General features: G+C 38.9%; 1 protein-coding gene across 3 annotated transcripts; it reads left to right on the forward strand.

Annotated features, from left to right (window-relative positions):
* Nucleotides 1–7,781: 7,781 nt before the first annotated feature.
* adcyap1a (adenylate cyclase activating polypeptide 1a) lies at nt 7,782–14,170 on the forward strand. 3 transcript variants are annotated; one of them, XM_085173297.1, is made up of 7 exons: nt 7,783–8,107; nt 8,328–8,432; nt 8,978–9,112; nt 9,796–9,900; nt 10,711–10,845; nt 11,408–11,528; nt 12,898–14,170. In XM_085173297.1, exons 2-7 carry the CDS (start codon nt 8,335–8,337, stop codon nt 12,904–12,906), a joined length of 603 nt encoding a protein of 200 aa, XP_085029423.1. In that variant the 5' UTR covers nt 7,783–8,107; nt 8,328–8,334; the 3' UTR covers nt 12,907–14,170. The 3 variants fall into 3 exon arrangements, with proteins under 3 accessions (XP_085029422.1, XP_085029423.1, XP_085029421.1); XM_085173295.1 differs by lacking the exon at nt 12,898–14,170 and having other exon boundaries at nt 11,408–12,287; XM_085173296.1 differs by lacking the exons at nt 9,796–9,900; nt 12,898–14,170 and having other exon boundaries at nt 7,782–8,107; nt 11,408–12,287.
* The last annotated feature ends 432 nt before the right edge of the window (nt 14,171–14,602 follow it).

Consider the following 14,602-nt stretch of genomic DNA (forward strand, 5'->3'; position numbering starts at 1 on the left):
CAGACTCATACTCATAATACAAGTCAGAGCTTTATAAAAAAAAATAAAAAGAAAAAAAAGAAAGTTTTGTTTTCAAAATTTTCATTTTTTCTTTTACATTTTCATTGTAAGTGGGTAAAGCAGTTAATTAAAAGTAGTCTAACATAAATGTAAATGCTTTAATTTGATTATTTTAATAAACCATGTAACTTGGATGGATTCGATGCTGGCGTGACCACAGTGCACACATCTGCTGTTGCTCACAGTGGTCCAAGGGACCGCTCAGGGAGTTTGTGTGTTTGCTCAGACACATGAAAAATCAGAGGGAACATTGATTGTTATTATCATGAACACCCCTTCTCCTTTTTTACACCATTAAATTAACCACAGGATGTCCTTTCTCTTCAGTTTTGGACTCTTCTATCTTTGCCTCTTACATATGGTACATTCCTATTTTTAACACTTTTATAATGTAGTACAAATCCTATATTAATTAGGTTTGGCAAGAAAAGCAACAGCACCTTGCGATTAACCTAAAGATTAGGTGATTAAATATTAATATACTTAATTAGTAATGATACTTATGAATGTCTTTTTCTGCATAACAGCTTTACTTTTTGAGTTTTTTCATGTTGAACCTTCTGCTTTTTGGTGGTTAATACGAGGAATACAAACCATCCTGCTTTGGTTAGTCTATAGTCATTCTATCTTAATAACCCAAAATATATTTTTTTATGTGAGAAAAATTACCAGTGTTGATAGTATTCAAATCAAACCTAACTCTTCATATGTTCCTATTTGAAGTCTTATTATCACTGATTCATTAGAGGGTTGATGATTCACGCCTCACACAGGTTCCCAGTCCTGAAATTGCTTCCTCGTCACACTTTGTAAATTCATTATATCACTCAGCTACTTCAGTTAGATGGGGTTTTTTTTGTTGTTGTTTTTACTGGAAGTCAGTTGAGGCAGATAGTTTTTGAACTCATTTAGGCATAGAGGAAGACATTCAGCAGTAGTAGAACTACCTCCATTATTCATTAACTCTTTCAAAGATTATCACGTTTCTATTAAAGAGTTTTTCAAACTTCTTGAAGGCTAAGATGTACTGCATATACCTGAGAGGTATTTTTGGTGCGTTTCGTCTTTTATTGATTATTTATCCATTATTTATCCTTTATCCATTATTGATAAGCAGTAATTAGGAGTTTATTGGTGGAGATCTTTGTTAATAGTCTAGTAGTTAAAGAATATGATCATGCAGAAATAGGCATTAATATGTGATTAATGATTACAAATAAAATGTGAGTGTACTACTACTGTGTGTGAAAACAAGCAACTCGATACCTGATTGTCTGCTTAAAAAGTAAAAGTAAACATAGCTGTTCCTGATAAGTGCAACTGGAAATAGACGGTGCATAAATTACTGTATACTCGTGCTGCTCACAAGCATCGCTGTTCTTTGCTATGAAGTGAGACAGTTGCTTCTCCTGAAGTAGTGAAAGACATGATTTCTATTTCATTTTTGGTTTAGAAATTATACAAATAAATCAAAATGTTGTTTGGTGTATGTAAACCACACAGTGATTAGCGCTGCTGTCTCACAGCAAGAAGGTCCCGAGTTCAACTCCACCAGCAGGCTGGGGCCTGTCTGTGTGGAGTTTACATGTTCTCCTCGTGTTTACGTGGGTACTCTGCTTGCCTCCCACAGTCCAAAGATATGCAGTTAATGAGGTTAGGTTAACTTGTGATTCTGAACTGCCCATAAGTGTGAACGTGTACAACACCTCTTGCCCTGTGGAAGCTGGAAAATTTCCAATTCCTTCATGGGAAATTGACTTGATCCTGCATTTAACTACTACTACTAGCCTGAACTTACTGAGGTCATGACCTCTTGATCCCCAAAACACTGCCATTGCAGTAAAAATAAACCTGATTAGAAAAGTTCTGTTTAATTCCATTTTATTAATATAGCACCTAATCACAACAACACCCGTCACAAGGTCAAGACCCTACAATAATCGAGAGAACCCCTAGCAATCAAGCGACCCCATATGAGCAAGCATTTGGGGACAGTGGAAAGGAAAAACTCCCTTTTAACAGGAAGAAACCACTGGTAGAACCAGGCTAGGGGAGGCATGTAATCATCTAATTATAAATCCGTGAGATGGATATGAATATTTTTTTTCTCTAATGGTTACATTCTTTTTGTGAAGAAATTCATGTCATTACTACGGAGCCCTGCAGGGGACATGGGAGAATTAAGACGGACTTTTGCGAGATCTCGCAAAACTTTTGCAAGACCTCGCAAAACTAACTCGGGATTTCACAAAAGTTTTGCGAGATCTCGCAAAACAAACTCGGGATCTCGCAAAACGTTTGCGAGATCTCGCAAAACAAACTCGGGTTCTGAATGCGGCTGGAACTGAATTTGCGATTTGATGATAATTGATGACAATTTTTTTTTCTCCTATGTCCCCTGCGGGACTCCGTACGTTACTAGTTATGGTTATGGTTAAACCATTAAAGCCAAGCGTATCATATTTGATACATGTGTTTTTGTGAGTTTTTGAGTCTTCTACATCATCATTGTGACTTTTTTTTATCCTCAAAAAATGAAATAAATTGCATGACACATTTTTAATGACTAAATTGCAAAAATATGGCTTATGTAGCAAATGGGATACAAATTAAAACAGATTAGAATTAAAATTTGATATATTTTCATATATTTTGTCTAAAGGTTTAACAAACCCTCTATGATCAAAAAAATAAAGATATACTCTTTTGTCAGCCCGGCTATAGTGCTGAACAGAAACCTAGGGCTGTTATTATTTTAATCAGTGATGAATAGTAAGTAAGGACGGGGCTGTGGCTCCCCCACACCCTCTAGCAGATCATTACATGAAGGAACCTTTTAAATACAAGCGCGTTCATGCTCACAGGTGTACACACGGGTGCTCACACACATAAACTACACCCTTTTTGGCTGCTACCTCAAAGCACACTGTGCGCTGTCGATCTTACGTGCTGCACAATAATGTTTAATATTTAGTATTTACTGTTATATTCCCATATATCATCGTGATGTTGTTTATTATGTTGCTCTTTTTTTCCGCTTGTTTTCTCTTTTTTCTTCCTCAACAGGTGATCCAGGTGATTGATATGTGTATTTTTTGTCTGCTTATTTTGTTGCTTTTTGCTTTTTGCCCTTTATCACCATTCCTCTTCCCCGCTGTTTTTATTTCCCTCTTTCTTTCTCCCCTTTCTTTTCCCCAGTCAAGTCTGTCCCGTATTTAGCAGGTTCAAATAAAATAAACAATAAAAGGCGAATCAAATAGACCAATATGGCAAGGCTGGGTTGGTCGATTTGGTAAAGTAAATCCGTTGGGCGTCTTTCTTTGCCTTTAGACAATAATTCTGATGGCAAAAGAGCCAAACGGGACAGGCAAGAGAAAAAAATAAAGAAAGAAAGAAATGTAATTTTTTTAAATGTTTGAAATGTTAATACCTAAATATTTAATATTGCCAGTGTGAAGCGGGAGGGAGGGGTGCTGAGCTGCAGAATCCCAGGCCTCCTCAAAAAGCGTCAGCGAATGGACGATTTATCCCAGTTTATTGTGTAGTTAGAGATGATTTTTGAGAAGTTGACAATTATATTGAAAGTTTCCTGTAATGAGTTATGTGGGTCTTGTAGATAGAGTAATAACTTGTCTGCATAGAGACTGATTTTTATCTTCTATTCCTTTAATTATATCACTTTGGTATATTGCCGCATAAATGGATCAATGAAAATGGTGAATAAAGATGGAGAGAGTGGACAACCTTGTCTGGTTCCCCAGTAAAGAGTGAAATTTGTGATTCAATTCAATTCAATTTCATTTATATAGCGCCAAATCACAACAAAAGTCGCCTCAAGGCACTTCATAGATACAGAGCAAAATCCAACAATCATATGAACCCATATGAGCAAGCACTTTGGCGACAGTGGGAAGGAAAAACTCCCTTTTAACAGGAAGAAACCTCCGACAGAACCAGGCTCAGGGAGGGGCGGGGCCATCTGCTGCGAACGGTTGGGGTGAGAGAAGGAAGACAGGATAAAGACATGCTGTGGAAGAGAGACAGAGATTAATAACAGATATGATTCAATGCAGAGAAGTCTATTAACACATAGTGAGTGAGAAAGGTGACTGGAAAGGAAAAACTCAATGCATCATGGGAATCCCCGGCAGCCTACGTCTATTGCAGCATAACTAAGGGAGGATTCAGGGTCACCTGGTCCAGCCCTAACTATATGCTTTAGCAAAAAGGGATTTTTTAAGCCTAATCTTGAAAGTAGAGATAGTGTCTGTCTCCCGAATCCAAACTGGAAGCTGGTTCCACAGAAGAGGAGCCTGAAAACTGAAGGCTCTGCCTCCCATTCTACTTTTAAATACTCTAGGAACAACAAGTAGTTCTGCAGAGCGAGAGTGAAGTGCTCTAATTGGGTGATATGGTACTACAAGGTCATTAAGATAAGATGGGGCCTGATTATTTAAGACCTTGTATGTGAGGAGCAGGATTTTGAATTCAATTCTGGATTTAGCAGGAAGCCAATGAAGGGAAGCCAAAACAGGAGAAATATGCTCTCTCTGATGTGGCTCCATTTGTGGTGATTGTTCTTTTGGGTGAAGTGTAAATATTTTTATCCAGTCGATGAACTACTCTCCAAAACCCAGTCTGTGTAGAGTGCTGAATAGAAATGTCCAATTAACTTTATCAGATGCCTTTTCTGCCTCTGATGATACAATTTTTATGTGGTGTTTAGAGGTGAGACTTACTAAGTTTTCTGGTTTTGATGAAACCGGGTCGGTCTGGATGGATTTTTTCTATTCTAGTAGCTAGGGTTTGCTAATGGAGTCAAGTACTTCTGATTTAAAGCTTTCTCTTTCAGAGAAAGCTTTAAATCAGAAGTTGTCAGTACATTTAGGCTGTACTGACTTTCTTCAGTACAGCCTAAATCTGTACTGAAGAAAGTCTTTTATTCTTCTGTACTGAAGAATAAAAGACTTTCTTCAGTACAGATTTAGGCTGTACTGAAGAATAAAAGTGGTAATTGACTTCCCAGCTCATTAGAACTGTGTAATATCTTGTTTTTGCATTATATACTATATTTCCATGTAGAGTGGCACATCCCTGCACCCATTTCCCATTTTTCTTGCAAAGAATAAAGAAATGAGGGATAACTCATTACCCCTTTAGTTGGAACTATAGCCTATGGACATGTCTAAGGAATGAACCTTACATTTTTATGGTTTACAGTATTAAGATCAGCTTTTGTTAACATAAGGAAGCTGAATGTGTACAGTGTGTAAACACTGTTGATACAGACATGTACACCTTACAAATAAGATTTTCAAAAGCCACGTCTGCCACATTCTGTCAACACTTGTCATTGTAAAAGCTGAGTACTGCCTACTTGAACTGTGAGACTGTAACGTTAATAAAACTCTTTCAACACAACATGTCAGCACCAGAAGGCGCTATAAAACTATACTGTAACTTTGTTCACTACTTACAGTATATAAAATATAATATGTGCTATCTGAATACTGGAAACTGGGTTTAATGATTGTTTGCTACAATAAAATCTGGACCAAAAGAAAACAATAATTTTAAACAGTTTACAGTTGAACATAAAATACGGACAGTAAAGAATTAAATGACTGTTCAGGGTAGCAAGTTTATTAATATTCCACCGTGTTTATGACCGGACGGAGCTTCAAAGGATCTTAACTGTTAAAGGTCAGAAAGGCAGGTGATCCACTATTAAACCCCTCAAAAGCAAACAGGAATACAGTAAAACAATTGCTTAAAGTATGATTGAAATAATTGCAATGACACGTCTGCATTTATGTTGAGATTTCTTGTGCATTTGACTTTTTGTGCCAATCTACCAGCAGTTTATGGTTATAATCACTGGGGCCCCTAATATGACACTGTGCACTGTCTTTTCATAGCCACTGGGGCGCAGTGCTCACCAAGAACAAGAAGAAAACTCGGCTCCAATAGGTATTTTCAGATAAAATGGGTTTTTTTGCTATAAATTTTATGTATTCATTGTGTTATTTTTGCACTAAGCCCACCGTCACATGACGTCAAGAGCATCGACTGGTCTGAATCACCCAATACAGATTCAACATGTTTCTGATTCCTCTGCGGACAGCGGACACAGCTGACTCTAAATGAATAGTGCCTAAACGGTAAAAGTAGTCTCAACGAGAAGAAAACCACAAATCTCTTATAGAATTGCACATTTAAGGACTTTTAACACTTCAGCAACTTTAAAGACATTAAAGTTTAAAGACATTTTTAGGGTGTATGTTTGTCAGATGATCTCATTAAAATAACCCTTAAAGCCCTAAATAGATAAAAGGATCAAATGTGTGACCACAAAAGGAACAGTTAGAATAAAGCAGAGCAGAACTCTGTATTTTCTTCTTTCCTGCCTCATTATCTTCTGACCTTTTGGAGTGTCTTTTCCTCTAGGCTGAGAACCACTCAACCAAATTCCTTTACACAGAGTAGCTCCACGCTGACAAGCTTCACCAGTATGGTGTTGCATCAATATTGTTGTTTTGTAATTATATTTTTAAGTGGAGAATATAAGCAGTTTATTTTCTCTCCACAATCAGGTTTTTCACCTATGACTTAAACAATTTCAAGTAACTGTATCAAGCAAAGCCAAAGCTCTGCTTCAACAATGTGACTATGACTCAAATGCTTATTAAAATGTCTGATATTGTGAGTGCAAAGTGAAATAAGTAAAGAGTTAAGCATTATTTTCTGTGCAGTTAGGTAGCTTTCTCAACAGAGTCGTGAAGCCATATTTCAGCACCGGATAGCTCCCAAAGACAATAGTTAATGAAACTTAATGTAACATGTATAAAAAGTGCTCATAATACAGTTTTGCTGATCAGTGAAACCCCAAATTGTCATTAAGGGTCCCTGTATTGTAAGTTTTCAGATATCCCGTGTCTTTGCACCAGTGGTTTATTTGTGGTTGAGAAAACTTTCAATTAATTATCTGTAATATGTGTTAAATAACCCCTTTTAGAAACTTTATGAGTAAAAATAAGAAACACTGTCACAAAAATCTATCTATCTATCTATCTATCTATCTATCTATCTATCTATCTATCTATAGCATTGTGCTATTATTCTGTAGAGGTCAGATTGTGGGGCAAAAAGCTAAAATTATGAGTACAACCCAAAACGTCCATCCAGTATGGCTCCTTCAGCAAGTTCACGTTCAGGCTCTGAACAATACTTAGATATGTGGTTGTGTAACTGAGCCTCATCTCCTCTGCAGAGGCGGACATTTGAAAAACAGGAAGGAAAAACGATTAGCACATAGCAGCTTTTTAAGTCCTTGAAACATCTCTTTGTTGCCTCTAGAGAAACGATCCATTTTTTTCTAGAAGAAAGCATGACTGTCATATTTCAGCACCCCCAACACAAACTTCAGCACTGGACAGCTCCCCACCACCTCCACTAGGCCCGTCATGTGATCCTATTTATGGCATGACGTCAAATATTGACATCAATTCACTGTTTAATGAATTATAATGTTTGAATTCAAACTTCTTTTTTTATGGCGTGGCTTGGGGGGGGGGGGGGGGTCTTTCATTGACGCGAAAGAGGGATGTACTCTAATGGGACTGGTGAGGTGGGTGAGGGGGATGACGCAGCTGCCCACCTCCCCCCACCACTCCCCCCTTCCACCCCCCCTTACCTACGTGACAAGTGAAAAAGGCATGCTTTCGGAATTATGCATAAAAAAACCAAAGGGAGTACAGTTCGCAGGACGCAGGAAAGTTTTCTGCAGACAAATGTTTGCCGCTTTTCCTCTCCACCGCCACCGAGTCCGCTTAGAAACTCCCCAAAACTGAGCCGCAGGTGCACAGCGGGCTACGCACACTCCGACCAAGCACAAGGGCACCGAAGAAGCTCTTCGCTGAGTAACAGAGGAAGAGAGGAGGAAGGGAGAGAGAGTGTGTGTGTGTGTGAGAGAGAGACTGAGATAGAGATCCTATCTCACTCTCCCAGTTGAGATTTTCAGCGGATCGCGTCCAGCGTCTCGCAACTGGTAAGAGGAGCCACTTTTGGGAGTTTTTTCTTCTTCTTTTCCTTCTTTTTATTCTGGGTAAAAGTGAGGCGAGTCCTGGTGTGTGGTTGTCTGTTTGCTTTGAAACTCAGGTGTGGTGTGAAAGCAGCTAAAGTGAACCTACCTGATCGTAGAACTGTGCCGTGAGTAGATTCGTTTAACTGTTGCCTTACTTGATGCCGCTTTTTTTTTTCTTTTGCAGCAGGACAATGTCTAGTAAAGCGACTTTAGCACTATTCATCTATGGAATCATAATGCATTACAGCGTCAACAGCTCACCTGTGGGGCTTAGCTTTCCCAGTCTTAGGTATGTATGCTCTTATCCGTCTTTAAGTTTCACTTTTCAGTCGCTGATTTGTCGTTCGTGTGCAGCTCCTGGTGGGCACCGAGCACCCGCAGGGCACAGGCTAACGAGCTTATCTGCTTTAGAGTTAGTTATGTCTGGGAGTATAATAGCCGATTGGATTACTGGATAACATCATCTGACAGCCAATCCATATGGCTGAGAAACATTCACCAGGGAGCGGCGGTAATGAAATTTAGGCTGCTGAGGCAGTGAACAACCTGACCTGCAGCCATTAATACACCGGATGTATGTGATTGAATGATTAATAGAAACGAGTTTACTGGGTTTAAACAAGTTCAAATCCCAATTAGTTAAGAGAATTTCGTGTGACTAATCCTTAAAATTCCAACATTTTAAAAAAATGTTGTGAAAAGAGTTCCTGAAACTCCTGATGTGTGATCTTCTTTCTGAGTTAGAATTTCATGTGAATATGCGAATAATATGCTACATGAAGTGCAGATGTGAAGAGAAAGTGGGAAAAACTGTCCATTCTTACTTTTATTCAGACTTGACGGCGATGTTTATGATGAGGACGGCAATTCCTTACCGTCCCTGGATTACGACAGAGATCAAATTGAGGCGAGGAGCGCTCCGTCTGTCGCTGACGACGTCTACACTTTGTACTACCCTCCGGAAAAAAGGTGACTTTCATATCGGCTACGAAAAACTCCCCCCCCCCCCCTTCTCTCTTTTCTCTCTCTCGCTCAACGTGTTGCAGACATCCATGTTGAACATCTCATCGCCGTACAGTCCCTATTTATGTCCATGTATGTGTATGTTACGTGTTAATCAATGTATTGTCGAGATTTTGTAACTTCAAACACGAAGGTTTTATTTTAATCATTTTTTTTTGTTTTGAAGCTTTAACAAAAACAAATCAGTCTGCTTTGAAACGATATCCCGGGGAAAAGTCATTGATTAAAGTCATTAAAATTTAATGAAAGAATAGAGATGATGATTAATATCTTCACTTTCCAAGAAAAAAAAAAGGGGGGGGAATCAGCAACGTCTCTCTGCGTCAGGATGCGCTGAATTTACCTCCCGTGAAGACTCAAAAGCTTGTTTTTCTTTAAATAAGCTAAAAAAAAAAGTTATTTTGAATCAAGAGGAATGTCTTGGGAAAAATAATGCTTTTTACGGATTCACTGTAAACCACAAAGGAAATGATCTCATAGTGACTCGTAGAGTTTTTACTTAAAGGGTGGAGGGAGGTTTAAAAAAAGCCCGTTTTAGGCCTAAATAATCGATTTAAGGTGGATATTTTTGCAGTGTAGCGACTTGACATTGTGTGGTGATTTTACTGTGTGGCTATCTATCATCCCAGAACGGAAAGACATGCAGACGGCATGTTTAATAAAGCCTACAGGAAAGCGCTGGGTCAGTTATCAGCAAGGAAATACCTTCATTCTCTGATGGCAAAACGTGTAGGGTAAGAGCTTCTTCTTGGTTGTCACCTCTTCTTTTCTTATATTAAATGTGTTCTGTCCTATGTGTGTTTTTTCTCCGTTGGTTTTCTTTAAAAACTCATAATTCACGCTGTTATACGTACTGTATATGTCTGTGGTCCCATTATCTCCCAGCGTGCTGCTAAATAAATCGCCCTCGCCCTCTGAATCAGCCCTTATTAATGCTATAGAAAATCGTCAGGGGGAACACAAATGGGCACTTGATTGATTTGGGAAGTGTCATTTTCTGAGCTGGCAGCAATCTAAAGGCGCAAAGGGAAGAATTAAGCCGCACAAGTTCAAATTTATCTCCAAATGAATTATTTATGGGGACTGAGTCCCAGTGGTTCCCGGTGGAAGGAGGGGTGGAGGGTGGTGGAGGGGGTTGCAGTTCCTCTATAGCCTTATGAGCAGGCCCATCACATCTCAGTGCAGGCATGAAAAATAGTGAAGGGGTGGGTTAAAAGTTAAGCAGAGGGAGCATGAATCAGTGTGGAAAAAGCCTTTGTAAGATCATTCTTGTGCTCTCTACCATGCTGCCTGTTTTTGTCAGTAAATCTCCAACAAATGTTTTAAACTGAGGATGCAGAGTGAGTGTATCCACAGCTCTCCTGGCTGGTGATCAAAAAGGAGGAATGTGGTTATCCAATGATTTTCCTTTTTAAGGAAAAACACAAACAAAATAGATTTAGCACCACAGGCTGTACATATGGGTGGGTTGCGTGGGTGGGTCTTGTGAATGCATCATGTATTCGTGTGCTGGTAGTGAGACCCGCCTCTCGTCTCTCCCACAGCGGGGGGAAAATGTTGGATGACAGCTCAGAGCCCCTCTCCAAGCGACACTCAGATGGGATCTTCACAGACAGCTACAGCCGCTACAGAAAGCAAATGGCAGTCAAGAAATACCTGGCGGCGGTCCTTGGGAAAAGGTATAGACAGAGAATTAGAAACAAAGGACGGCGGCTGGCATATTTGTAGCATCTTCCTCCTCCTCTCCTGAAAAACAAAACAAAAACAAAAACAAAAAAACAAAATCAAAGTGTGTGCAGCCCCAGATGAAGTCATTTTGAAATCTGACCAATCAGTGGATCGCTTTTGTGTTCTTAAACATGTATTTATGTATGAAGTAAGCCATTAAAATGAATATTTTGATAATAATATTGTTTTTTATTTTGTACTTAAAGCACTTGAGAACGCACATATCTACTTTGTGGACCAATTTTTCTTTGTTTGTTTGTTTGTTTTGTTGTTGTTGATTTAAGAAAATTTAGCCTCTATTTCTGTATTCATTGATTTACTCATTTTAGGCTAATTTATTGAGGGAACACAGTTGTCTGACGTGACTGATATGCTCCAACAGCCCTGTCTTTTAAAAAATTAGCAAAGAGACATGAATGTGAGGAAAATAAATAGTTTAAAAGACAATCAATGTATTGAATGCTGCTTTTTGTGACGTGACATTAAGAGTTTAGTTGTCTTTATTCACAACAGCCTTGAAGACATAGGTTTTCACCATATCCTACAAGAAATAGACTTTGATGCCCTCCCGGACGGGGATGAGTTTGAGGCTTTTTTGGGAGAATGGCTGAAACAGTTCTCTCCCAAAATCCCGGTGAGTTTCAGGCTCTTTCCTGAGGCTGTGTCCTTGCAAGGGGCTTCTTACGCCCCTCCTTTTTCCCCCTCCTCACCTTCAGCTCTCGTTTCAAACACTCAAAACTCAACCTCTTCTTCCACCTCATCTGTGCTCCTGTCTCTCTAGACTCTCACAGATTTTTACTTTTAATTAACCCATCTATCCACAAAAAAGTGTGGAGAGGTGAAAAAAAAAAAGTAATTTTAGTTGGCTGGAAATATATGCCAGTTTTGTTAAAGTAAATTTGAGAGGCTTGTCAAAATAAAAGCCTCCAAATCTGAGATGAAGACCAGAGTACTTTTGAGGTTTTTCTTGCCCTTTTTCTTCCTTGGTGTTTACAAAGTGAGCACACACACATACACACACACGCACACACACACACACACACACACACACACACCTTTGACTCGTGTAAAGTGCCAATCTTGTGTTTTCTGGATTCTGTGTTTTGGAAACCTCTTATTCTGCTAAAGGTTTTCTCACGCCTCTCTGCCCATTTAATAAGTATCACTAACATCTCAAGCACCATCAGGCAAATTTAAAAGAAAAAAAAAAGAAACGATACTTGTTACATGGTAACTTATTCATCAGTTTGTTCTTTGTGAGAGACATAACAAGGCAGTTTGAAGCTTTGTGTTTGAACCTTCTGGGTCTATTGTGCTTCCATTCTCTGTCATGTGAACCGATGTAAAAACTACAGTAGATTGCATGATTAAAGTAATTGCACTAGCCACCGCATCTGTGCAGACGACTCCAACTAGATGGTTTTGCTTGCTTTCTGACTACTACAAACATACATGCCTTTCATTTCTGGATGTTGTTTTGTGTTCTCTTCTCTTCACTTTTCCCTCACATTTCTACACAAAGCTGTATGTCCTCTCTGAATGCACTGGCGAGAGTTTCCCAATCTAATGTCATACTTTATGGGTTTGTTACTTAGGCAAGGGAGATTTTTGTAATCTACTGTTGAATTGTGTGCGAGAAAAAATAACTGGATGATTCATTTTCTAGTATCTTTATACGGCAAAAGCCACAATGATTGATTATATTAAAAAAAAAGAGAGTGAGGATATGATGTAAGCAGGGTTAGAAACACACAAAGAGAACTGAAGTAAGGGAAGCAGGGGTGGGTCAAATGACAAAGAACATGCTGATTTTGAAAGGGATCAGGGCAAGTTTATACAACCAGCATGGTTAGACCAAAAACTCAAAGTCTTAGTGGTCCCCCGCCGCCCCTACAATCTGCACACTTCTTACCAAATGTGTTAGGAAGGAATAACAGCAGGGTAAACGTTTCCAATTTGTGTTTACTGTATCAATCTTTCTTTAATTTTGCATTCCCCTCTAGGGTTTGTGACGCAGGAAGCAGTTTGCGGCTGTGGTGCCTTGCATCGACTTTAAAATCGCCATGAATCCTAGATGGCTATTTAGTGGCCCTACAATGCTGCACATCATCAGCTTACATTTCACCCTTTTGTTGTTGTTGTTGTTGTTGCTGTTGTTTTTGTGTTGCACAGATGTTTGATATAGTCTTAAGCATCATTCATCTTAGACGTCAAGCACTGTTGCTTGCGCTGCTTTCTTTTTGCACTTTGTGTTTAGAGCACTAGATGTGGATTTTTGTGAAAATAAAGCGAAGAAGCAGTTTTCCGCACTCCATAAAACATTATATGTATGGTAATTCAAAGCGCCAATAGCCTTACGAAAATGAAATAATCTTCAAAGATATATATAGAAATATACATATATATATATTTACTGTGTGGAAAGTGAATATTAGACTACTTCTTCGAATGGCCATCTGCAAGGGTCAAGTCAATAAATGTTTAAAAAAAAACGTGTTGTAAGATTTGTATGAATAAATTTTTGTAAACAACAAAAAATTTCGTCTAATCTTTGAAGCCAGTATCAACAGAACTCATAACGTTTGAGAGGACGCTAACTAGTGATGAAAACCTAAATCACCACATTCTTTCAAAGGAAAGAGACTATCTGCTCGACAGTTTTGAAGGGATGTCACGGGACATGAGAAAGGACATATAAATTAAAAGAAAAAATCTGGTCAAAGAACAATGGTAAAATATTAGCAGCATGAAATATCAAATAAACTGCACATAGCCAGATAAGACAAAACGACATCATGCAAATGAACCAAAGAGTGGAATTTATGTTGGAATAACCAAAATAGGAAACAGACATTGCTTCTTTATCAACAATGGGTTTAATTTTGTTGTGAAAAACCCCACCAAACTGCAGAAACAAAGGAAAGCTGGTGAAAGGGAGACCAAAAGATCCAAGTCTCTGCCCCATTTTCACCGTGACTCAGTCAGTTTGGCAGAGGAACTGTGACACCAGTTGGCCGGGTGACTACCTCCCCTTGGAAGAGCATGAGTAAAGAGACGTGGGAGGGATCACCCAGCCTGCGCCACACACTGCTTCGCTGCACTTTACACCTCTCTGGGACTTCAGCAGTTGCGACCAAAGGCCTGCCGGACTGGTTGAACAGTTGGGCTGTCTGAACACTGGTACTGGCACTCTGTGAAAGGAAGAACTGGTGTGGACTGGTTTTGAACAGAAAGTACGGGGTACATGCATACATCCACATGTTTTAAAAAAAATTAAATGTTAAAAAAAAAAAAACCCCAAAATGAGACTCCAACATAAAATTTGCACAATTATATGGCATTTGATATGCATATATATTAACACAGTGTATCATTAGAATGTATATGAACCAGTGCTTTTGGTTAAACATTGCTAACAACTCTTCCAATACTTGCTCACATTTTCCAGTAGCTATACATGTTAGCAGATGTGGACTTCACAGTTTATCTTCAGTACCCCTTCCCGGCCAAATGTAGACCTTGTTTGGGTCCTAACACTTTTTCCGAGCTTTGCAAAGTGCAATTTGAGTTGTTAAAGTTTTCAATATCTGCTGCAAAAGACGTCTGTTGTTTCCGGTAAACTTTAATAAAGGCGTCAGCAGGATGCTACTGTAAATCTACAAAATGCACATGTTTATGATCTATGTGGTGACTATCGCTATAACCACT

This window comes from Neolamprologus multifasciatus, chromosome 9 (genome assembly GCF_963576455.1).
Source record: "Neolamprologus multifasciatus chromosome 9, fNeoMul1.2, whole genome shotgun sequence".
Taxonomy (NCBI): Eukaryota; Metazoa; Chordata; class Actinopteri; order Cichliformes; family Cichlidae; genus Neolamprologus; species Neolamprologus multifasciatus.

What these genes read in the sequence shown, in the direction of transcription:
- adcyap1a (XM_085173295.1), top strand. Translation starts at nt 8,335, where the DNA reads ATGTCTAGTAAAGCGACTTTAGCACTATTCATCTATGGAATCATAATG. An exon ending in TACTACCCTCCGGAAAAAAG is followed by an intron (nt 9,113 to 9,795) that starts GTGACTTTCATA and finishes CTATCATCCCAG; the next exon opens with AACGGAAAGACATGCAGACG. An exon ending in GCGGCGGTCCTTGGGAAAAG is followed by an intron (nt 10,846 to 11,407) that starts GTATAGACAGAG and finishes TATTCACAACAG; the next exon opens with CCTTGAAGACATAGGTTTTC.